This window comes from Saccostrea cucullata, unplaced genomic scaffold (assembly GCF_032062105.1).
Source record: "Saccostrea cucullata isolate Sc308-1 unplaced genomic scaffold, CSIRO_AGI_Scuc_v1 ctg723, whole genome shotgun sequence".
Taxonomy (NCBI): domain Eukaryota; kingdom Metazoa; phylum Mollusca; class Bivalvia; order Ostreida; family Ostreidae; genus Saccostrea; species Saccostrea cuccullata.
Genome location: NW_026931883.1, coordinates 6,188 through 33,427, shown reverse-complemented (window position 1 = coordinate 33,427; position 27,240 = coordinate 6,188). Strand labels below are relative to the sequence as shown.

The 27,240-nt window shown below is 33.5% G+C and overlaps 1 protein-coding gene across 1 annotated transcript; it reads right to left on the bottom strand.

Annotated features, from left to right (window-relative positions):
- Positions 1-1,254: 1,254 nt before the first annotated feature.
- LOC134233902 (uncharacterized) lies at positions 1,255-26,658 on the bottom strand. The gene is made up of 12 exons (XM_062715959.1): positions 26,614-26,658; positions 25,344-25,455; positions 22,076-22,228; positions 21,319-21,477; positions 17,461-17,533; positions 15,694-15,833; positions 12,154-12,199; positions 9,336-9,406; positions 6,317-6,616; positions 3,364-3,480; positions 2,768-2,892; positions 1,255-2,269 (listed from the first exon to the last, which is right to left on the bottom strand). Exons 1-12 carry the CDS (start codon positions 26,656-26,658, stop codon positions 2,225-2,227), a joined length of 1,386 nt encoding a protein of 461 aa, XP_062571943.1. The 3' UTR covers positions 1,255-2,224.
- Between the last annotated feature and the right edge of the window lie 582 nt (positions 26,659-27,240).

Here is a 27,240-nt window from a genome sequence, read left to right as displayed (position 1 = left end):
TATTTAGTAACCACGGCAACATCGTTCATCAAAATCAAAAACCAATATGAAATCAAACCAAAACTGTAGTAGGAGTAGCATTTTGAAAGAATTTCACAGAAATTTCTATTTTTAGTAACCACAGCAACACCGTTCATCGAAATCAAAAACCGATAATTTCTATTTTTAGTAACCACGGCAACACTGTTCATCAAAATCAAAAACCAATGCACAGAATTATGTACCTTAGTGTAGTCTAATTGTGTGCCAAGTTATATTGAAATCAAACCAAAATTGTAGGAGGAGTAGCATTTTGAAAGAATTTCACAGAAATTTCTATTTTTAGTAACCACGGCAACACCATTCATCGAAATCAAAAACCGATAAACAGAATTATGTATCTTAGTGTAGTCTAATTGTGTGCCAAGTTATATTGAAATCAGACCAATTCTGTAGGAGGAGAAGCATTTTGAAAGAATTTCACAGAAATTTCTATTTCTAGTAACCACGGCAACACCATTCATCGAAATCAAAAACCGATACACAGAATTATGTATCTTAGTGTAGTCTAATTGTGTGCCAAGTTATATTAAAATCAGAGACCAAATCTGTAGGAGGAATAGCATTTTAAAAAATTGTTTACAGACAGACAGACGGACGGATGACAGACGCATTACTATTGCATAAGCTCTTCTGGTCTCTGACCAGTAGAGCTAAAAACAATACATTTTGAGATCATTTATTCCAAATTCAAAGTTACAAGGTATGATGTCATAACTGAATGTAATTCCACTGCAAACTTGAGCTGTCATGCCGAAGAAAGTGTCATAAAGTTTCGCGTTTTATAATAATCAACATGCAAGTGTCTTGACACTGTATTTTAATAAATGAAAATATTTCATGTAATAAATTCAGTGGGAAAAACATCATGTACAATTATTACTGTAATTGTAAACATGGTACATTTGGCTGCATATTCTATTTGGCTCCTTTGGTGGAAAGCAACTTCTAAATTAGGCATGCCACTAATTGTCCGTGCATAAACCAACTTTTTTGAATATAGTCACATTCATATTTTCATAATTTTGCACATACAAAAATGCTTTTAAAAGTCCATGCATAGAAAGTGAATCTTATCAAAGTTGATGTCCAAATTCTTCTATTTGCCGTCTTTAAAAATTTGACAGCAATAATGTAACAGGACTTTATTTACTGATAAAACATCATTCTAGAGGAACTAAATATAAATAAGTACCCCCTCAGACGAACTGAACAAGAATTCAAAATAATGATTTAAAGAATTATGCATAAAAAGTTATGAATAAATAAAAAAGTTCATGTACATGCATCAGTAAAAACATTCAATCATGTAAAAAAAGTACCCAAAACAATATTACATCAAATTCACATCACAGATCAATCTATGTTATATTATGCAACATCTAGATATCTTATACAGCTCAGAACAGAGACTTATATTTGTTCAACAATAAACACATAACCTTAAACTTAAAATAAACTTAAAACATGGGTCTTTAACAACAGAATAGAATTCTCATTAAAACAATGCAACAGTAAAAACTTGAAAGACTAGAAGAAGCAGTATAAATTTCTGTCATATGGTTAAAAGACATCACAGATTCTTTACGATATCACATCAAGATTGCATGGCCTTGTCTATTAAAGACAAGACCAATGATATGCTAATTACTTTGGTAAAATTAAAACATCATTTATTTTATTTACCTGTATACTTATGCTAACAGAAGATAATGCTTTCAGAAGATAAGATCAAGAAAACATAATTTGATCCCTCCAGTACAGAGTTTGGAAAAGTAAATAATTAGTCCATACTCTGTTACACACAATAAACCATATAACCATAAATTAACATCTGATGTTGTTCCTGGGGTACTTTTTTTCAACATACATCCAGCTTTCAGCCACAAAGACTACATGCATGTACCAGCCTACAATTTTATTTAGACAATTAGACGGTACCTAAAGTTTATAGTTCTGCAACTGCATTTCATTATAAAAATACAGTGAAATAGCTGCCAACTTCATAACCTATTCTCTCATATAAACAGTTAAAATATCCATGCAACGTCTCTTAAATTCAATATTAAGCAAAGCACTAAACATCTCTTCAAAGAGTTCTTGTCCAGCGTAATACATGATACACACTACATGTACAAGCATCATCACAGCTTTCTACTGAGCTGATACCTGAGTAAGTCACACATCACATACTTTGGTAAGTGTCCTTGGAATGTGTCTGTTGATCATCCTGTGGGATAAAAGAACTTTCTATTAAATACAATTTAAAAGTAAAATACGTTTTACAAGACATTGGCTTGAATTATTTAAATATTTTGTAATTAAGAAGTCTGAGTGTGTGTAACTTATTATTTATAAAAATTCATAAAAGAATATACTCTAAAGAAGTCTTGCTTGGGATGGAAATGTTAATGTTTCACTTTAAAATATTAAATCATAAAGAAGATTGGAATTTACCCATATATGTATGGGTAAGTTGAAATTCTTATGAAATTTTGTACACTAATAATACTATGGCCTGTATATATAATATCTGTAACAAAAGCTTGAATAAGTTCTGGCAATGGAGAAATTCAACTAGCTATCTCACTACATATCAGACTGAGTACCACTCTGTTTCGGGGCATTAAAGACTTTCAGTTTTGCAATACCAATGGCATATCATGTAAAAAAAAATTGTAGGTTAAGGTTAACAAAAAAAAAATAATTATAGCAACTTGTCAATTACCTCATCGGAATCTTCTGAAGATACATGGGAACTGTCCAACAAAGAATCTAATCCTAAATTCCCCTCAGACAAGGCAAGATCAGGATCTGAAGTGAAAACACCTGATTCCTTCTGCTGTGGATGAACTGTTAAAACATAAACATAGATTGAGGATTCTCTTCCTTGCTTCAATTTTTGCAACTGATTTAAAAAAAAAAAAAAAACTATTGATCATGGAACTTCCAAAACGATGAAATTCAATGCATATACAACTATTTCAAATGATAAATGACAAATGAAGGAATTTTTATCCCCACATAAATTTGTGTTTCTACAGAAATTATAACTGAATAAAAGAATATGGCGGTTAAATTCATGTTCTAGCTTTAAATAGTACTGTATACAAGGAAATTTTTGCCCCTGTTTTATTTATATTTTGCACTTGTCACAAGTGGGTGAATTTAAAACGGGGCGAATTCAAATAATACAGTGAACATTCTTAAACAGAACTGTGACTGGGCAAATTTAAAATGGGGCAGAATTGATAGCAAGTGTATAAGGGCAAAAATAACCCTGCATACAGTATTAATGTATCTTCATGTAAAATAAATACATACCCACTGCACAAGGCTTTTCACTGTGAACTTCTGAATTAACTTTAATATCTGATGAAGTCGTTTGGGAACTATTTGAGGACAGAACTGAAGAAAAATTCATTTTCTCTCCAACTTCATCTACAAATTATCAATGAATAAATTTACACGCTAAATTTGATTAACGTGATGAAATCAAATTTACCTTAAAATGATTATTTGTGGATTGATTTTATGTTTGCAAGTAAATATAATATAATTAATTTTAAGTTCTATCCTGTTGTATGAACCTGTTAGGGACAGGTATTGCCAAAAATTTCGCATCACCATGCACATATCAAAATTTCCCCCACAATATCACGATAGCATCAGAATAACTTTGCATGATTTTAACTTTAATTTTAAATGAATCTCTGAATATAATTTTTCTTATAAATATGATTTAAAAACCTTTAGGCTTTACTTTTTTTCTTTATTATTTATGTAATAATAAAGCAAACTTTGGATTCTAAGATGGACTTGTCTTACTGTCTTATTCTTGTTTAATGTTCTACTTGAGAAGGAATTTTTTTCAGATTTTTCTTGTATAGTTCAATGTAAATTTTAATTCCTTTTTGTGACCCTACCATACCCCACAATAATGATTTGAACAACATAAAATAATCTACCTCAGAAAGCTTCAATACCGTAATTGGGGGAATATAATACGCACTTTTTTCCTAAAATAAATTTCTGTGAGAAAGGGATGCGTATTTTACATCACAATGGGATTTTGATAAGTTTTTCTTTCAGGTGAAACACGGCTAACATACGTACATACCGTAGTATTACCTAGAGACATATGCAATTTCTTTTGTTTATTGCCATATTTTAAACTTCGGAAAGTTATTGTTGGAAGGTATGCTTGTTAAAAATGTCACTTTCATAATCTTTTGATACTAAAATAACATGAAAAAGCAAGTTAAAAGTAATTTGAGCTGCATGTTGATTGTCTCCGAGTAGGCCGCCATTACCGATGTTATTTTTAGACGTTCCTTCATGCCAGGGTTCGACACTAACGGTAGCCCGCTGGCCCGGGACAACTGAATATTGAGGTCGGGCTATTAAACATGCCTTTAAACTTGCCCTGCAGGGCTACTACTTAAAGAATTTTACCAAATAATCACTCAGAGCAACAAAATTAATTATCAATTACACAAAGTATCTAATCATTATTAAATATATTTTAAACATGTTTTATCATCATAATTATTATTTTTGTATGTCAAAATGTAAACTTTAAAGGTGATTCGAAATACCCTAAATGATTATAAATGTGGACTTTTTCAATAGGAAAAAAGTCTTAGGTATAATCATAAAGTGACATATAATTTTTACCCAAAATACAGCCAGAATGCCAGATTTTGCATCTCTATTTTCAAAATTTCCCAGGGGAGACCCCCCGTACCCCCACCAGCAGGAGAGGGAAACCCCCGCCCGCACCTACCCCCCTCGTCGCTTCGCGACTCAGCCACCAGCCTTCGGCTGCTGGACAACAGATACATGAACAGGGCTAGTAGAATTTAGAAATGGCTAGCCCTGCTGACAACTATGGTTTTAAAGTTAGTGTCAATCCCTGCATGCCTGTGTCACGTGCTTCCGTAATGATAGTGCACATGCACCTTATCTGCCAGACGAAGTAATATGTCATTTTTTAATGAAATACAATAAAATAAAAATTTATTTTAGGTTTTAAATAACTCAATGAAAATCTGCTGCAACATAAACACCCCTCCATACGTCCCAATGAAAGGAAGCCAATGTTGTGACACACGTGCGCTGGTCAAATGATAATTACCTATCAACACCCCTCCGGGCAATTAATTGTCTACCGACTCCAAAGCAATGTTTTTACAGTTAGAGCACTGATTATTTACTGTCCTGTTAATTGCTTTGATTATTTTCTTTGTTAAAAATTGGGGGTCGGTTTATGACCTTTCGTATTTGTGAGCATGTGTTGATTACGACACATTAAACAATTAAACACTTGTTAAATGTAATTTTACCATATCTTATACTTATCGGCCTCTTGTTTAAATGATTTAGAGTTTACAAATGAAATATGGATTATGCTAAAACTTTAGTGTTATCATTTATTCGTGTTCTTTAGAAAATAAGATATCCGCGAAGATTAAGAAGAGGAAAATCGTAGTCTTCTTAATTAAATAAATACTTTAATGTTTCAATATCGTGTCCTGTTAAAGTATTGTAACATAATTTTCAACAGGATTACCTAGAACCAAAATTAAATATGACAACTATTAAAACTTTCAACAATATCTCATGCTTTGTTGAAATAAAATTATTTCATCTAAGAATATGGTGACGCATAATTTCAAAATCACCGTAACTATGCTTTAAAAAAATTCTGTTAATACTTTTACTCAACATTATCTTGTGTTTTGTTGAAATAAATGAATAAAAAAATTTCTACAGATTGCCGCGATGTGGAATGTCAGGATTAAGAGAAAGTTATAAAGTGTGTATTTTAAAAAAAAAGGTGTGTTCAGTAAATTTTTGACACTTAATCCTCACGCCGATTTTCGTAACAAATTACCGCAATTTTCAAAGTTCAGAACATTGCTTGGTAAATTTTTCTGTTGCGTATAATACATCCGAACTGCGTTTTTTTCGCCAATTTCAAACTCAAAAAGGGGGGTGCATATTTTACATCAATGCGTATTATACTCGGCCAAATACGGTATACACTTTTCTAGCCCCATGGTTCTGAAGAAGAAGAATTTTAACAATTTGTTCCCTATTGATGCCCTATATGAAACCATTAGTGAATATGTCTCAGTTTTGAATAATGATTATCATAAAATGCTTGTTAATTTGATGTAATGTTATTTGTTCAGAAGTTTTTCTTTCATAGAAAAAAACTTCAACATAATACTTCTTTTGAATGTGTTTACATTTTCCCCCTTTGTTCATGTACCTGGAAATCTTGAAGAGGCAAAAGAGGCAGTGGATACTTCATTTGAATACTGATTGGTTTCAAATACATTCTGTACTGTGCATGTTGGGACTGTTGCTTGTTTTTGCTGGCTTTCATCCTCTTGTCCACTGACTCTTGTTACACAACTAGTGGTATTTGCAGGACCTTGAGGATTACGGTCCAAAAATGATGACATCTCTTCACCTTCAACATTTCTTTCTAAATCTTCAGTTCTTGTAGCTCTACTAGAGAATATTAGTCTCAGTTTCTGAGCAAAATTGACACATATACTCTGGTCACCTAAAATAAGAAACATCATACATCTAAATGATTATGATTTTGAACCGTCTGATTACTTAAGTAATGTAGGTCTTTAAAATTATTTAGAATTTGATAACAGTAGTTAAGACTACAATAAATCATTCCACTTCCATCACTCAGGGGTATAACTCAACTGCAGACCTGTAGTTGAATAAATAGATTATATTTTCCCTACACCAGATAGTGGAAGATCTACAGCAAAGGTAACTAACAGTTCTCACCTGAGTCACCTTTTGTTCTCTTAAAATTTTTGTCCATTTTCCATAAAATATTTAGTAGCCCTATCCTTACCTGGGAGCAAAATCATAAATTTAGCAAATCATGTAGTTGAGGTGAACAGCAGCAAAAGCTAATTTCATGAAGGTTTTCATAGGTTAATAACGCAAAACAGCTACCAAGGTATCAAAAACTTTCATATGAGTTAGAAAAATTGCCAATATCTGAACAAGACCAGAAGTCTCTGATGAGACTGTAGCTCTACTGGTCTATATGTATAACAAAGGAAAAGTAGCACTTGGATTTAAAATTTGAACAGGCAGCAATAAATAGAATTATGTATCTTAGTGAAGTGTACTTGTGTGCCAAACTATATTGAAATCAGACCAAAATTGTAGAAGGAGTAGTGTTTTACAGGAATTTCATGGAAAATTTTATTTTTAGTAACCATGGCAACACTGTTCATTGAATCAAAAACCAATACATTGAATTATGTATCTAAGTGTAGTCTACTTGTATGCCAAATTATACTGAAATCAGACCAAAACTATAGGAGGAGTAGCATTTTAAAGGAATTTCACAGAATTTCTACTTTTAGTAACCATGGCAATACCGTTCATGGAAATCAAAAACCAATGCACTAAATTATGTATCTAAGTGTAGTCTACTTGTGTGCCAAGTTATACTGAAATCAGACCAAAACTATAGGAGGAGTAGCATTTTAAAGGAATTTCACAGAATTTTTTAGTAACCATGGCAATACCATTCATGGAAATCAACAAGAGGCCCAGGGGCCACAGCGCTCACCTGAGCACATCAGCTACGAAAAAACACATATCAGATCAGAACTGAAAGTTTACCGGGGGGGGGGGGGGGCTTGAATTTTAACCACCAAGGGGATCATAATTTGAACGAACTAGAATCTACATTACCTGAGGATGATTTCATATAAATATTACTAATCCTGGCTTTGAAGTACTTGAAAAGAAGATTTAAAAAGGTTTCCCTATATATTTCTATGTAAAACTGTGGTCAGCCATTTTTGCCACACCCTTACCCCGGGGTCATGACTTGAACAAACTTGAATCTACACTACCTGAGGATAATTTCACATGAGTTTCATCTTTCCTGTTTCAATGGTTCTTGAGAAGAAGATTTTTAAAAGATTTTTCCTATATATTCCTATGTAAAACTTTGATCGGCCATTTTGGCCCCGCCCTACCCCTGGAGGTCATGACATGAACAAACTTAAATCTACACTACCTGAGGATGATTCCATATGAGTTTCATCTTTCCTGGCCCAGTGGTTCTTGAGAAGAAGATTTTAAAAGATTTTTCCTATATATTCCTATGTAAAACTTTGATCGGCCATTTTGGCCCCGCCCTACCCCCGGGGGTCATGACATGAACAAACTTAAATCTACACTACCTGAGGATGATTCCACATGAGTTTCATCTTTCCTGGCCCAGTGGTTCTTGAGAAGAAGATTTTAAAAGATTTTTCCTATATATTCCTATGTAAAACTTTGATCGGCCATTTTGGCCCCGCCCTACCTCTGGGGGTCATGACATGAACAAACTTGAATCTACACTACCTGAGGATGATTCCACATGAGTTTCATCTTTCCTGGCCCAGTGGTTCTTGAGAAGACGATTTTAAAAGATTTTCCCTATATATTCCTATGTAAAACTTTGATCGGTCATTTTGGCCCCGCCTTACCCCCGGGGGTCATGACTTGAACAAACTTCAATCTACACTACCTGAGGATGATTCCACATGAGTTTCATCTTTCCTGGCCCAGTGGTTCTTGAGAAGAAGATTTTTTAAAAATGCCAATAATTTTTCTCTAATTCATGATTATCTCCCCTTGGAAAAGGGCGTGGCCCTTCATTTGAACAAACTTGAATCCCCTTCACCCAAGGATACTTTGTGCCAAGTTTGGTTGAAATTGGCCCAGTGGTTCTTGAGGAGAAGATGAAAATGTGAAAAGTTAACGATGACGACAACAACAACAACAACAACGACGACAGACGACGGACAAATTTTGATCAGAAAAGCTCACTTGAGCCTTCGGCTCAGGTGAGCTAAAAACCAATGCACTAAATTTTGTATCTTAGTGTGGTTTACTTGTGTGCCAAGTTATACTGAAAGCAGACCAAAACTATAGGAGGAGTAGCATTTTAAAGGAATTTCACAGAATTTCTACTTTTAGTAACCATGGTAACACCGTTCATGGAAATCAAAAACCAATGCACTAAATTATGTATCTTAGTGTGGTCTACTTGTGTGCCAAGTTATATTGAAATCAGACCAAAACTGTAGGAGAAGTAGCATTTTAAAGAAATTGTTTACAGATTGATGGACAGACAGCTAGACGGACGTACGACAGACACCTTACTATTGCATAAGCTCTGGTCTCTTACCAGTAGAGCTAAAAAAAACTTGGGTTTCCAGTTATTTCAGTTTTAGATGTTCACATACCTGAAGACAACCTATTCCTTATGCAGAAGCAATATATAGAAGCACAGACCATGAAAATTATTACAGCAATCCTGCAATATAACATAAAAATTATATGTTATGTTACATTTCTTTAAAAAAATTGATCACAACATAGATTACTTTAATTTTTATGAGAGATTTCTTTAAGTTTCATAAAACCTACATGCACAATTTTATTGTGATAAAGCACAAACAGACCAATGATAGTGTACACAGGTAGGTTAGGTAGGGCTGTATCAATATATCGATATATCGATACGTATCGAAATTTAAGAAAAATATCGTATCGAAAAATAACTTCCAATACGTATCGGACAGACAGTTTTTCCTATAACTCTGTTAAAAAGATGGGAATTTCAATCACCAAAGATTATATTTTACTTTTTTTAAGGTCAGACGACACGTTCCTCAAAAATATATAATTTTTCCCAAGAATTTGTCATTGAAGTATAGGTACTTAAACAAGTTTCCTCACAAAAAATTAGGATACATTACCAGGCATTTGGACAAGATACCACAGGGTCATATTTCTTATATAACCCTTCTGGGTAATCATCTGAAGGGCCTATATCACAATTTTTTGTGTACTTATGATAAAAACAATTTTGAAAACAATGTAGAAATCAGGAGAGAACGACAAAAATGAATAATTTTTTATATAATACCAAAAGATACAAAACATATATTTGAGGAACATGTCGTCTGACCTTAATCAAAACTGTTCAATAATGATATAATTTGCAAGGAAATAACAGTTTTTATAATTATTACAAAATACAAAGAGAAAATTATTTGAACATGTTGCTTTTACTGTCATCAAAAGTTTTAGTTTGAAGTGTTATTTGTAAAGACAATGAGACAAAAACTTTAAAATGGGTAATAAAACACTTAATTGTTATGAAATTTATGCATTAAAATGATTTAGAAGCCCTTTCTGATGGATTTGTCTTAGAATCCAATATATCGCATATCCCTTTAAAAAATATTGTATCGTATCGTATCGAAATTTTTGGCTCAATACACAGCCCTAAGGTTAGGGCTGCTCATAAAATATCACAGTGCACTCTATTCAGATGAATTTTTGAACTTAAATAGTAGAATCATTTTAATTCTATGGTCTCAATATTTTTTTTTCTTTTCTACCCTCTTAGTATCTCTCCCAATTAAAGTAAAAATTTTTAATAAATAATAAGCCTTCAATAGCCTTGCTGACCTAGTATTACACATGTATTTTAACCCCACCAGTAAGCAGGAAAAACCAAACTTTCTTAATTTCTTAAAAGTTGCAGATATATAAGATCTTTGATTTATTGACCAATAGAAGTAATGTATCTTTTATCCGCATGCAAAATTGGAAATGAAAAATGTTGACATCTTACCTCTCAAACCCTACAAATCATGATGAAAAATGAATCTGAAACCCAGCCTTCTATTGATGCATATGCAGTCCATTCATAAAACAAAATTAAATCCCAATTTATATGATTTTATACCTGATTTATGAATCTGATGATCAGATTACCTTAAACAAAAGGTGTTTGTGAAACATTTCATGAATTCATAATTATCTCCCCTTGAAAGAAGGTGCAGCACTTCCTGTGAACAAATTTAAATCCCTAATATCTAATGATTTTTTGGGGCATGTTTGGTTGAAATTGGCCGTGAAGTTCTTGATAAGATATTAAAAGGTGAAAAAATTACAAATTGAATATTTTGTAACTTTATATCCAAGATCAAACTTTCCTATACTTGTAAAAACAATCCCAGCTAGTTTTTTTTCTTTTTCCCTCTTTCCAGCTCCAAGGGTATTGGTGAGCAGAGACGCTGCATTTCATTTCCGAAAATCTGCATAATTTCATTTTATTTCATTTTCGACATGATTTTTTTTGCATTTCCAAAATTTAACTGTGCGTGAATTTAATACATGTGTATTTTCCAATTGATTGAAAATGAAAATTTTAAAAGCATTTATTGCAAAATATTGATTGAAAATGTAAAAATCCATCTACCATACATATACATGTATACAAAAATTATACTTAAATGTAGCACACAATGTGCATTAAATTAAATGTGAGTGACAGCACCAAAAATATATCCAAGACACTTGATGTACCCTAATCAACTTTTTAGGTTTCGGTACTACCGGTATATAATGTGTGCTCTACAAAGAACTTAATTTTTTCATAGGAAGTCTTCAAATCTTTTACTGAAAGTACTATCTTAAAAATGTCAGAAATGAAAACAAAATAATGTTGGAAATGAAAACTAAAAAATGTCAGAAATGAAAAGTTGATAATTACAAAAAATGACGGAAATGAAATGCAGCCAAAAGAGAATCTCCATTATTTTAGGCAGCTCTAGCATAACTTTTGGGCTTGTTCTTAAGATTGTTAATTCAAAAGTCCCTACTAAAATTCCACAATGTCGTAAAATAATTATCTCTCCTTATAAAGGAGCTGGCACTTAAAAAAAATTAAATCCCTGTCATCAAAGGAATCTTTTAAATTAATGAATTCAAAAAGGAATTCTTTTGAAAGAGGATTTAAAAATTTTGATGTTTTTAAGTAACACAAGGAGGCAAAAAAGTTTTCTGACAGATGAAGAAGAAAACAATTCAATGTCCCTTTGCTATTGTGGGGATGCGGGTGGGGGTGGGATGTATTAAAGGCATTTTAAAAAGTCTGGATACTGTTTGATAAAATGCTTTAAAAAGTAGTTATGAATTGTGTAAAGTGTGTCTGATACCATTTAAAGTACTCATGAAAAATTTATTTGTATAGTGTGATGTACTTACATTACAATCAAAATTAATATCAAGGACAGGCTCCAGGAATGAGAATCTGTAAGTAAAAAATTTAATGTTGCTGATAAAATATTTTCGTAAATGCTTCCCTACACTTACCAGTATTTAAAGCTTACGTCATACACTATTAGCCCCTTCACGATAACTGTGGTACTACACTTTTGCAGGGCAAAATAGTAACGTTCGGTGAGGTCATACACTATTAGCCCCTTCACGATAACTGTGGTACTACACTTTTGCAGGGCAAAATAGTAACGTTTGGTGAAGTTTTGGTTGACAGATAATTAAATGTACATATTAAATGAATTGTTTTATCAACTGACAATCTAGCCCTTCATGCATACGAGGGGTGATCAAAAAGTTTGCAAACTATCTCTATATTTACAAAACCACAATGCAGATCAGAATGAAATTTGGCACACATAAAGTCATACATGTGTTCTGTAGATAGTATATGTAATGGAACGTTTTCCCCCATGTTTGTGACGTCACAATTTGAAAATGACGTGTCATAAGGTAGATCACTTAATTGTGACAAAAAAAACTGACTCAGTCGTATTCGAGAAACGAACGACTGTAAAGTTAAACATATATCTTGGAAATTCCTTTGTAGAAGTTTATAATAATTTCTATACGGTTTATGACGACAAAAGACTTGCCAGAAGTTTTGTCATTAATTGGATTAATTGTTTGAAGGAAGGAAGATGTTTAAAAATGATGTTTCTTCTGTTGCCCAGTGAAAGCAAACTTGGAGAGAGACCTATCCTTTGTTAAGCAATTTGATATGAAAGATCGCCAACTTGCAGTTAGAAAAATAGATGAATATCTTGACAATAATATAATCATCAAATCTCTAAAATATCGTTTACTTTAGACTTTAAACATATCAGACATGATCAAGTGAAGGCACCCATACTTTATCCACATGAAATAAACGACGCTCAAAAGACAGAGGACTTGGGTTTTGATGGTCAGGATGCTCATTCTGCATAAGGATATCATTATCCACCCATACTATTTCAGAGATTAGGCAATTTCTGACAATTAGACTGTTTTTGTTGGAAAAATAACTTGCAAGGTTAGAAATATAAGAGTCTGAAAAAATTTTAACCTTCTGTGACAAAACGCTAAGGAGCATGTCACGTGACCGCCTATATCACGTGATCCGCGCATGGGCAGAATGGTTGCAGATGCGTATTAAAATCGGAGAGGACTACTTTGAAACATTTTCAACACTGAAACCCTATATCATTTCTTTTTTGGAAGTTATTCAATTAGTTCGCGAACTTTTTGATCACCCCTCGCTGACAAAAAAAACAAGAGGCCCATGGGCCACATCGCTCACCTGAGCACTGTGGTTTTGTAAAAGTATGAATTAGTTTATTATTGAAAAGGTAAAATCCAAAAGTAGTCCCATAAACAATCATGGATTTTCTATCTTTGAGAAGATTTTTAAAGAATTTTCCTATATATTTCTATGTAAAACTTTGGCCAGCCATTATGGCCCCGCCCTACCCCCGGGGGTCATGATTTGAACAAACTTGAATCTACACTACCTGAGGATGCTTCCATATAAATATGATGAATTATGGCTCTGTCATTCTTGAGAAGAAGATTTTTAAAGAATTTTCCTATATATTTCTAAATAAAACTTTGGTTGGCCATTTTGGCCCCGCCCTACCCCAGGGGGTCATGATTTGAACAAACTTGAATCTACACTACCTGAGGATGCTTCCATATAAATATGATGAATTATGGCTTGGTCATTCTTAAGAAGATTTTTAAAGAATTTTCCTATATATTTCTATGTAAAACTTTGGTCGGCCATTTTGGCCCCGCCCTACCCCCGGGGGTCATGATTTGAACAAACTTGAATCTACACTACCAGTCTTCGCCAAATCTTTTTTTCAGCACATGCCCTTCGGGCAGGTGTGATCACCAATTACGCAAGCCCGAACAAATATTTACATGCCCAGAATTTTATCAAGTTATTTTATTCTTATTTGCCTTTCCATGCAAAGGAAATAATTTGAAAATCCAATCTGTCAATTTCTTGTCTCGCCATTTGTTTTCAACCTGTACACTTTTTGTGTCTCTTTTGCGGAAGAGTTCCTTGGAAATCGCGGTAAAATAAGATGTCGGTAAAATTTTATTTTTTTTTACTTCACTTAGATGGAAAATCAAAGACTTTAAAGTACATTTATGTTTTAAGTCTTATTTAATTCAATTATACCGAGGCTTATGCCTTAGAATTAACATGCCCTTCGGGCTTGTAAGTGTACAATTTCCACATGCCCGCTTCCAATTTTACCAGGTCCCGGGCGTCGGACTCCCGGGATTTGTCGAAGACTGCACTACCTGAGGATGCTTCCATATAAATATGATGAATTATGGCTTGGTCATTCTTAAGAAGAAGATTTTTAAAGAATTTTCCTATATATTTCTATGAAAAACTTTGGTCGGCCATTTTGGCCCCGCCCTACCCCAGGGGGTCATGATTTGAACAAACTTGAATCTACACTACCTGAGGATGTTTCCCCATAAGTTTCATCTTTCCTGGCACAGTGGTTCTTGAGAAGAAGATTTTTAAAACATGCCACCAAATTTTCATTAATTGCCAATTATCTCCCCTTGAATGAGGGCGTGGCCCTTCATTTGAACAAACTTGAATCCCCTTCACCCAAGGATGCTTTGTGGCAAGTTTGATTGAAATTGGCCCAGGGGTTCTTGAGAAGAAGTCGAAAATGTGAAAAGTTTACAGACAGACAGACAGACGGACAGACGGACAGACAGACAGACGGACAGACGGACAGACGGACGCCGGACAAAATGTGATCAGAAAAGCTCACTTGAGCCTTCGGCTCAGGTGAGCTAAAAACAGGACTGACGGGTCAAAAACATTATACCTCACGCAACTTCTTGCGTGGGGTTAAAGATGTAATAAAAAGAAACATAACACTCATATGTCTACCTCTACAATTTAGTGTGTTGTAACTAATATTTTTACTAAGGCAACTGAAATTAAGATTTCAAGATCGATTCAAATGATTTATTATATTTCACTGAATAAAATTTGATATTACCGATAATTGATATATATTGTAGATCATAAAATTTTCATGACACCTTATTTTTGCAAGATAGTCATTGCAAGATACAGTAGAACTCGATTATAATGAAGTCACTAGGACCTGTGAAATTACTTCGCTGTATCCATATTTGTTATATCCATAGTTGGGAATCATAGTTAACTTCACTATATCCATGAATTCGCAATATCCATGTTTGTACTAAACAAGTTTTGTTTTGCTGTAGTCATTTGATATTTTATAAAAAGTTAAATAACTTTCACAAATTTTTTAATTGTTCTACATCATCTTTAATTCAAAAATAATTAAAGAATAAAATTTTGTGTGCAGAAGGCCTTGCATTTTTGCATAAAATTTAAGTTCTTGCAAATAAAAAGTAAAGGAAAATTTCATTTCCATTTTTTAAATGTTTATCAGATTAATAGGCTTCTTAAATACGTACCATCTTTGCTTGTACTCCTAGGGTCTGAGATGTTGGGTTTTACTGTGACAGTGAAATCTGACACAACTTCATGCTCAGGCTCACACTCCCTGTTCTTGATGCTAGAACCATTGAATGTTGTGATAAAGCCCCGGGGGCATCTAAAAAAGAACATTAAAACAGCCATTATTAATTTAAAACATTAAAGAAAAAATCAACTTTCAGTAATAAATTTTTTCGAATTTTATATGTAAGGCATATGCTGATCTTCCTTGACTTTTGATCTCATGACCTTAAAATCTCACAATGCTCAACTCAGTAACTATGGTCCTTCTTGTATTTAGCATTCATTTTTCAAATTAATTCCATGTAAATTTTGATCTCCCATTGTAGCTCCTACCCTTCCCAACCCTTGGGGTAGTGATTTGGAAAAAGTTGAATTTACGCATGTTCTACGTCCCTTTTAACTCAAATTAATTTACGGTGCATTAAATTACTTCGCATTAGCTTCGTGTGAACGCTAAGCGAATTAAGCTATATCATTTGAATTAAATTTTGAGGCATGCGTAATGGCAAAATTAAATCAATTGTCATCGTTCGGTGGTCATCTGAATTTACGCATGTTCTACGTCCCTTTTAACTCAAATTAATTTACGGTGCATTAAATTACTTCGCATTAGCTTCGTGTGAACGCTAAGCGAATTAAGCTATATCATTTGAATTAAATTTTGAGGCATGCGTAATGGCAAAATTAAATCAATTGTCATCGTTCGGTGGTCATCTGAAAGTACTTGTGCTATTTTTGAGTGAAAAATTAAGAAAATTGTGGCAATCACTACAAGAGGTCCAGGGGCCACATCGCTACCCGAGCAATTTGCTAGGAAAAAGCACATATCAGGTCAGAACTGAAAGTTTACTGAGGGGGTGGGGGTGGGGGGGGGGGGGGGGGCTTGAATTTTAACCTCCCAGGGGGTCATGGTTTGAACAAACCAGAATCTGCACTACCTGAGGATGATTCCATATAAATATCACCAAGCATGGATTTGAAGTACTTGAAAAGAGGATTTTAAAAGGTTTCACTATACATTCCTATGTAAAACTTTGATCAGCCATTTTGGCCCCACCCTACCCCCAGGGGTCATGATTTGAACAAACTTGAATCTACACTACCTGAAGATGATTTCACATGAGCTTCATCTTTCCTGGCCCAGTGGTTCTTGAGTAGAAAATTTTTAAAGATTTTTCCTATATATTCCTATGTAAAACTTTGATCGGCCATTTTGGCCCTACCCTAACCGAGGGGGTCATGATTTGAACAAAATTGAATCTACACTACCTGAGGATGATTTCACATGAGTTTCATCTTTCCTGGCCCAGTGGTTCTTGAGAAGAACTTCTTTTGAATTTTTTAAAAATGCCATTAATTTTTCTCTAATTCATAATTATCTCCCCTTGGAAAAGGGTGTGGCCCTTCATTTGAACAAACTTGAATCCCCTTTACCCAAGGATACTTTGTAGCAAGTTTGGTTTTGAAATTGGCCCAGTGGTTCTTGAGAAGAAGATGAAAATGTGAAAAGTTGACAATGACGACGACAGACAATGGACAAATTTTGATCAGAAAAGCTCACTTGAGCCTTTGTCAAATGCATCTGCTTCTGCATAACGTGATGTGATTTGCAAGTGACATCATAATAGCCATACCGGCGCCTGACTTTAGAAGTAAAATTTTAATTCACATAAGTTATAACATGGAAAGCTATTAAAGTCATTCTTAACTAAATTCCTTACTCCTGATGTTTTTCACATTTTCCAAATCCTTTCTTTTCTTTGAAGAATCCAGGCTTGCATGGTTCAAATGTGCCTGTAAAGGGAGAACTCCATTACAAACTGGCAATGAACTACCTAAAGAGCATCAGAACAGACAACATATGGCTATAGCCTTTCAACTAATTTTTCAAATTGCATATGCAGTAAAAACAATTGATGGTTAGATTTAACTCATGTTACTCAATTTGTTTGCAAACACTATTGCAGTTATGAGACTACATATCTTTCAAAATATAATAACGCCAGACCGACCGTCTTTGAAATCTATTGTGGCAAGAAATGCCAAGTCAACAATAACACATCTATGGAAAAACATACAGTGCCAAACATACCTTAAAAATATTTAAATACTAGTATATAAATATCTTTTAAAAAAACACATAGCCTTTTGTGTATATTTCTCAAAGTTTAAAAAACAAGTATATACTGACAAAACGTCAGAAATATACTCATTGGCAAGCTGTAGAAAGTAAATTAGGAAGTGTTATTAATATCCTAAAATGGTATAAGATGAGGGCTATTGAGTTCATTCTTCTGTTGAATAAACTACATGTACATGAAACAAAATTCATATACTGAATTTTATTAGAAGAAATATAGTTAATCGTACTACTTTTTAAAATGAAATTACGTGATACACTTTCAGGAATGTTTTATAGAGCATAGTAACGTTGCAGTTTCTTAATTTAATGAAATATTTTTTCATGTAGACATTTGGTTTACTTCAAACTATACACTGGACAAAATTGCTAACCCACCACCTAAGAGAACTCATGTTTTAAGTATAAAAAACGGTTTATGGTGTATTTGGTATATAAATATGTTGCTTAATTAAAAGTGAAGCATATTAATGTCAAATCTTATAGATTACTACGATTTTTACTGAAGTGTGACCAATTCAAAGAAAATAACAAAATCATTTCCATTCCATTTTCGAAGAGAAAAAAATTCATTTTTTCTTCGTATATATGTTTTTTACATTCGTACCAATTAAAAACTCAGAAAAAAGTTACACCATATGCAACGTTTGACACTAGAGGAGCGTGCTAAAGCAGACAGTATGGCGTCTGCAGGGGGGTCCTTTACAGAAATCTATAAAAAATGAAAACAATACAAAGCTTATCAATTCCACTCATGAAAAAATGTTGCAAATAGATTAGCAAACATATAAATGTTTACAATAGATAGCCACAACTTTAAGTTAGCAGCATACAATAAGTTGAAAATTGTTCCACAAAACTGGGTTAACCGGAAGTTGAGTGGATTTAGTATGGATACTAAGGCAACGGATGATTACTTAAGTGATATGAGAGTCAATGACAGTTTTTTATTTGATTTATAACTGGGGGACTAAATGTATTTCTGTGGCAACCTTACAGACCACCTTTTGTAATCAAGAATTTCATATCTGGGCAAAAATGTTACGCAGTGCACATCTGGAAATTGGTTTTCGGACAAGAAGGTCATTCAAGGGTCTTTTCATGATAGCAAGACATTTGTCAATCCCATTATTTTGGAAATAATGGCATATTATGTACACTAGAACCGGTCCGGCAAAAGTTCAATGCACAAATAAGAATTAAAGGGTGGTGCGTTAGCAATTTTGTCTAGTGTATATGTTTTTTTGTATTTTTTGCTTAATGACGTTCATCACATTCAATATATACATCAATCTAAATAGCTTGCTACAAGCCTTAAGAAGTTTTTCAAAGCGGAAAGGGGGGGAGGGGGCTCCTGGCTTTAAAAAATCCACAGGTTCATCCATCGTTGCAAACCACGACTAAAATGTATGATCCTCTCCTACTCCGGACCATGGCTTGAGACGATGGGGTTCATCTACCTGAGCGGCATGTCCAATACATATTCCGTTGGAATCCAAAAAAAGTTATTATAATAATGGTTCTGTACGTTACCAAAGCTTAAGATAATACGAGAATTTAACATTGATATTGTGCTATTATTTTACTGTCCCTCAAAGTACACATCATTTGCAGGCCCGTAAAAAGCAATTTCAATTGTGGGGTACAGTCATACATTTTCTGGCCATGCATTGTAGAATTTGTAAATGATGAGGTAACCTGCGTCAACTTTCAGAGTCTGCAGTGGACTCATCCAAGGATGCTTTTGTGGGCGACTGTAAAAAGTTACCTGAGATTCCTACGCGAAGGAAAGCGCAAAATCTCTGTATAGAAACTGTTGCAGCTGCGGAGCTTCACTCATTGTTCATTCGCCATTATAAATAAGAATAGAATCCGATATTTAACACTTAATTTTTTTGAATATACAGATGTTTTCAAGATAAGCTTCATTTTTGTTTCTAGAAAGATTTTTATCTACAAAAATTAATATATTTTTCTGTCTTTAAACTGAGTAAATCGATGACCTAGCATTGTTTTAGATAACTCAAGCCCCTCTAGGGCTTGACTAAAAAGAGAAAATGAAATAAGTTTGATCTTTTGTTGAGTTATCTCAAACTAAATGTTTCTTATTTTTTTATACACGATTGAAAAAGTAAATCAGCATTGGTTTAAATTCTTAACAAAAATGAGTCCGATGTGATGAAGCAGTCCAAGTTTAAGTCATTTTCCTTAAAATATTGATTGTTTGAGTAATAAAAGGTTCTATATCAAAATTCTAGGAAATAACTGCTAAAACTATAATTCTGTTGATTTTTCTTTGAATAACATAAGAATTTTCATCATTTGATATTCTAATAAACCTCTGATATTAAATAACGATTTTTTTCTGTCTATGAATATCTGAGGTACTATTATAATAAAAATTCAAAAATATCTTGAGTCAACTATCAGTTGGAAAGGTATATTAAAAGGTATTGATAAACTACAATGCATATTACTTTAAGAAAAAAAGAATAGGATTCAAAATGGCAAAGTGGAAAACCTCAAATATCTTTTCATTAGAAACAAATAACTTCATAGTTAATGAAAATTCCAATAAAAAAACAATATCAAAATCAAAGAAAAAGCCAAAGCAAACATATAAGGCTTCAATCAACAGTGGTTTTTGTACCAAAAAAGTACTTCAGAATCCTCCTCTTTCTTGTGCAGGAATGAAAACACTACAATTGTTCAATTGTTGAAGAATATAATTACATTTGACATGAAGAACAATTTGAAAATGAACAAGAAGTGTTTGTGAAACATTGATGCCTCATATGGCAGCTAACGGCAAGGGTTGAAGTTTCTCAAATATAAGTCTTACTCCAAGGTTAGGGTCAAGAGATCATAAATGTTATTACCTAAACAAAGGACTTGTGTCAATGAATATATTTAGAAATATGAAAGCCCAAGTATTAACCTTTTAAAAAGTTATGACTAAGACCAAGTTTTTTAAAATAGGTCAAATGCCAATGTCAAGGTCAAAAGGTAAAAATTTAAGGTATCCAGGGAAAACCTTGTTATAAGAAATACACAAGTGAAATGTAATAGCCTTAGCATCTGCTTAAGCACCTACTGTTCAAAGGTTATGGCAAAGATAAAAGTTTTTCAAAAGTAGGTCAAAATTTTTGGTATCCAAAAGAAGGTCTTGTCAAAAGAAATATAGCTGTGGAATTTTAAAACAGTCATGTGTTACATTCTAAGTTAAAAGATAGTAATTAAACATTTTTATCAAATCTCTTATGTTTTTAAAATGAGATTTTTTTTTATACATTAATTTTTGAAATTCATTAAATAAAAAATTTCAAATTTTTAAAAATCACTGTTTGTTTCATTTCTTTTGCATTTCATAATATCGAAATTTTGTACATGTACATACACATGTACAGCTCTTTTATATTTGTTTTCAGAAACAACTTACAGTCCTGAGTCAGTTCAAATCCTTCTCCCAAAGCTTGCTCTGGTTTTTGTGACAGCTGGCAAATCATGTAATCATGGCCACAGAAGCCTCTGTCTCTGTCACACTCACACATCTTTCTTCCAGTGATCAAACATTCTGCAGGATTTATGAGCTTAGCCTCTGAAAAACAGTTATCTTAGAAATGAACTTGATCTCAAAATTTAGACTGACCACATATACATGTTAAAAAAACTGTTATAATATCCCAAGAATTTTGTCTCGGGTGAGCTATAAATGCATCTCATTTTTGAATTGGGAAAGAGGTCTAGCTTGAACTTAATTTTTTAACAATTATTGTAATAAAAAGATAAAATCATATCATATGCTGCATGAAAAAAGCATTTTAATTTGATCTATTATAGCTTTACTCTTAGCTTTAAAATACTTATAATTAAAGGAGATATAGCTCTCAAAATTTATGACAAATTTAATATTAAAGAATCTACCAAGAATCTTTGTGAAAGGAATAAAGTCATAAGATTTCTCTAACAATGGAAATTTACATATTTCGTAAAAAGGGTATACAGTATAACTTGTATTTATATCCTGTATCTCTTCTGATAATGGGGATAGGATTTTCTTTCTAGGAGTTATTTGCAACTTATTTATTAAAATTCTGGTTCTTGCAGGCTTTGTTATTAACAAACTTTCATGACAATACCTTGCAGGTACTTACATGAACCAATGACTCAATCAGTTAGCTTTTGAGACAACTTACCTTCTGGGCCACAAACACAATCAGGTTTTCTGCAGACATCGATATGATAATTAACTTCTTTGGTGTCAATGGCATCTAGATTGAGAGTGCCTTTTGGACATGGAACACACTGGTCCTGTCCTAGTTCAGTGGTACATAAAATATAATCTTCATCTGCAAGACGAGTTTACAGTATACAAAAACTTGTATCGTAAAGATATGTGTAAATAAAGGTGCACTCATGTAATACATGCACCTTGAAAGACGGAGGAAAATGTTGAAAAAAATGCAGATCTGAGGGATAAAATACACCTACTGGCAAATACGAGGGGTGATCAAAAAGTTCGCAAACTAATTGAATAACTTCCATACAAGAAATGATGTTTGGTTTTAATGTTGATTATATTTTAAATTGATCCTCCCCGATTTTAATGCACATCAACCACCGTTCTGCGCATGGGCGATTCACGTGATATTGGCAGTCATGTGACCCCCTCCGTAGCATTTGTCACAAAAGTTGAAAGATTTTTCCAGTTTTATATTTCTTTCCATGTGAGTTAATTTTTATGACAAAAACAGTTCATTTGTCAGAAATGGTCATATCTCGGCAACAGAATGGGTGGATAATAACATCCTTTCCAAAAATAAGCATGGCGACCATTAAAACACAAATCTTCTGTCTCAGGAGAGAAATTCAAGGTGGATAGAGAATGGGTGCATCCTTTTTATCATGTCTAATATGTTTAAAATCTAAAGTAAACGATATCTTAGATATTTAATACTTATATCATTGTTCAAATATTCAACTATTTTTCAAAGTGCTAATTGGAGGTCTTTGATAGCAAATTGCTTAATTAAAAATACATATCTTTTCAAACTTGTTTTCACTGCGCAAGATGACAAGTATCATTTTTAACCATCAGCCTTCCTTCACTAAAACGATTAATCCAATCATTAATTGAACTTATAGGAACTCATTTATTTTTATAAACTGTGTACAAATTATTATATGATACTGCAGAGGGATTTCTAAGATATTACAATAAATTGTACAGTTGTTTGTTGAACGAGTTCGACTGAGACAACCATTTTTCGTCACAAGTGACCTAAATAGTGACGTCATTTTCACATTGTGACGTCACAAACAAGGAAAGAAACTTTATTCAGCATATGCTATTTATAGACCTTGTGTATGGCTATGTGTGTACCGAATTTCATTCTAATCTGAATTGTGGTTTTGTAGATATAGAGATAGTTTGCGAACTTTTTGATCACCCCTCGTATGTATCTTTTAGTTTGTCACCACAAGTTAAGAAAATGACCTACCCTCAGGGAATATGATTTTTTTCAAGGGCAAAAAAATCTTCATGTCACTATGTTTATTATCACATTCTGTACCTGCTGACTACCTAGATTTACTGATTTGAGGGAAAAGCAATGGTTTTACAGACTCTCTTAAAATGTTACGGTATTGTTGGCATACATACTATTTTTATATGGGAAATTATTTTGATCTGCCAAATTAGTTATTTTTTACAGCATGTAAATATTTACTGACATACAATACATATCTTCAGGACTGGGGGATGGATGTTGACTTATATTAGTATGCCAGATTGTCAACATATCAGATGTTGAGGTACCAAAGGTACACAGATAACCAACAAGAGGCCCACAGGCCTTATAGGTCACCTGAGTATTGTGTAACAACTTTCAAACAATTAACTTTGGTTCGTGTTTTAAACCAGAGGCCATGAAATTCAAAATTTTGAAAGAGGCACCATTGCTTATCATAATTATAAACTTAGCATGCTTACTCTATTTACATAATACCCAGAGGTAGATCAGAGTAACATTAAGAGAAAATACACTTCCACTTTATAACCAGTTTTGCACCTCACCTGAAAGGAACCACTGACCCTGGGGCCACATATTTCAAAATTTTGCAAATTTTATCATAAAATGGTTGACTAATACCAAAGTGCAGATTTCAAAGCATTAATTTATTTTCAGACTATGTAACACCCCCCCCCCAACCCGACCCAGGGGGGGGGGGCATAAAAAATAACCATTTTGCTAGATGCACCTTTCTTCATCATAAATATATACACATGGATCATAGGTTCAAAACCCAGGAGCAAAGGAATAGATTTTCAAAGAATAAATGCATTTTCATTATATAATCAATAGAGACCTGCCCTAACACCAGAATCCCTGACCCTGGGGCCATAAAATTCACAATTTTGGAAGAGGCAGTCTTGCTCATCATAACTATGTACTTAGTTTGTATATTTAATACCCAGAAGCAGAGAAGAAGATTTTCGGAGAATAAATGCATTTTTACTATATAATCAATAGAGCCCCGCCCTAACACCAGAACCCCTGACCCTGGGGCCATAAAATTCACAATTTTGGAAGAGGCACTCTTGCTCATCATTGCTATGTACTTAGTTCGTTTATCTGATACCCAGAAGCAGAGAAGAAGATTTTCAAAAATAAATGCATTTTCACTATATAATCAATAGAGCCCCCCCCCCCCTTAACACCAGAACCACTAACATGAGGCCATTAAATTCACAATTTTGGAAGAGGCACTCTTGCACAACAGTACCTAGTACTTTGTTTGTATATCTAATACCTAGAAGCAGAGAAGAAGATTTTCAAAGAATAAATGTATTTTCACAATATAATCAATAGAGCCCCCCCCCCTAAAACCAGAACCCCTTGACCCTGGGGACATAATATTCACAAATTTGGAAGAGGCACTCATGCTCATCATAACTATGTACTTAGTTAGTTTATTTAACACCCAGGAGCAGAGAAGAAGATTTTTAAAGAAATAATGCATTTTCACTATATAATCTTTATAGCCCTGCCCTAGCACTAGAACCCCTGACCCTGGGGCCATGAATTTCACAATTTTGGTAGAGGACTCAATGCTCATTACATTCATGCCAACAGTTTGCCTGCTTGATGTCCAGGAGTAAAGAAAAAGATTTTTAAAGATTGCAATAATTTTAGTGGTTTTGGCCCAACCCCTCAGGCCCCAGGGGGCGGGAACCATAGAATTCACAATTTATGTTCCCATCCACCCATAGATGCTGTATATCAAATTTGGTTGAAATTGGTTCAGTGGTTTCAGAGAAGAAGCTGAAAATGTTCAAAAGTTAACACACGACGCATGACGGACGACGCACGACGATGGACAACAACTGATAGCAATAGGTCACCTGAGTTTACTCAGGTGACCTAAAAAATAATATCATGAATATGAATTCTTATCACTTACTTTCTTTACATTTAGCAGTCTTGCAGCAAATAGATCCCCTTCTAATATAACCATCATTAACTGGGCATTCACTCATAGAATCAGCATTGTGTATGAGTAGAATAACATTCACCTGAAATAAAGTTTTTGATCATTCAGATTATGCTAGCTCCCTCTTAAAGCATGCATGTAATGTTGAGCATCTATAAATCCATTGTCATGGATAATTCTGTCAGAAATTTTAAAGAGGTCCATTGACTTCTTTCTTCTGTTAAAATTTCTTTTAAAAATCCTGTGATTGTTTTTTATAGTCAAATTTCTATTTTCTTTTAATTTTTGACTTGGAAATAGACATGAGGGAGTATGACTTTAAAGTTACCTCGCCAGCTCAACATATATCAATATGATTGCTTAATTCATGCATGAACAAGAGGCCCAAGTCAAATGATACAGTACAAAGCTAGTAAATATAAAATAATAAAAAAAACAGAGGTCCATGGGCCACATTGCTCACCTGAGCACTGTGGCTAAGAAAAAGTAGAAATTAGTTTATTATTGAAAAGTTTAAATCAAAAAGTAGTTCTATGACCAATCATGGCTTTGCTATTCTTGAGAAAATGATTTTTAAAGAATTTTCCTATATATTTCTATGTAAAACTTTGATCGGCCATTGTGGCTCCACCCTACCCCTGGTGGTCATGATTTGAATAAACTTTAATCTACACAACCTGAGGATGCTTCCATATGAATATGATCAATTATGGTTTTGCAATGTCTTGAGAAAAAGATTTTTTAAAAAAATTCCAAAATATTTCTATGTAAAACTTTGGTTGGCCATTTTGGCCCTGCCCTACTCCCGGGGGTCATGATTTGAACACACTACCTGAGGATGCTTCCATATAAATATGATCAATTATGCCTTTGCTATTCTTGAGAAAAATTAAGATTTTTTAAAGAATTCTATGTAAAACTTTGGTCGGCCATTGTGGCCCCGTCCTACCCCCAGGGGTCATGATTTGAACAAACTTGAATCTACACTACGTGAAGATGCTTCCATATAAATAAATATGATCAATTAGGGCTTTGCTATTCTTGAGAGGAAGATTTTTAAAGAATTTTCTTATATACTTCTATGTAAAACTTTGGTTGGCCATTTTGGCCCCGCAGTAAAAAATGTGAAAAGTTTACGGACAGACGGACAGCTAGACAGACGCCGGACAAAATGTGATCAGAAAAGCTCACTTGAGCCTTTGGCTCAGGTGAGCTAAAAACACCAAAATAAAAAACTCACCAATACTGTAGTTTCAACATTGCATAGCAACCTTCTCACTTTCATAGTCTGAAAGAAATATCATCATTAAATGTTTATTTGAATTATAAACTGATAAAATATCTTGCTGAAGACTTAAAACATAGGTAATCAGAGATTACAGAGCTCGATTAGGCCAAAATAAAATTATTGTTGATTTAGAATTCCTCCCGCCTCATTGAAATGCCCCCTCCTGAAAAAATTAAAATTTTTATTGACCAAAAGTAGGAAGATTTTTTTTATTTAATAAATTTTTTTGCCCATCACATGTATCACATGCACCATACAAAACACTGAAATATAGTGTCAGATTTATGTAAAATTAGGCTTTTTTGTTGATGGTAGATAATTTTAAATTTTTTAAAAGTCAGAAAATGAATATACTGAGATTTTTATCAAAAATTTAAAATTTACCTTCAATTAAAAAAAAAAAATTTCCCTCCCTCCCTTCTGTTTCTGAAACCGTTCAGGCAGCAATTCCAAACAAACAATTTTTTAAGGATGGCCTTACCTCGAAGAATAATGTCTTTCAGTCAGGAAAATAGTCCCACATTAAACTAACAATCTAGAAGTTTTCATCCCAAGATGTAATGTACATTACTGAAATTT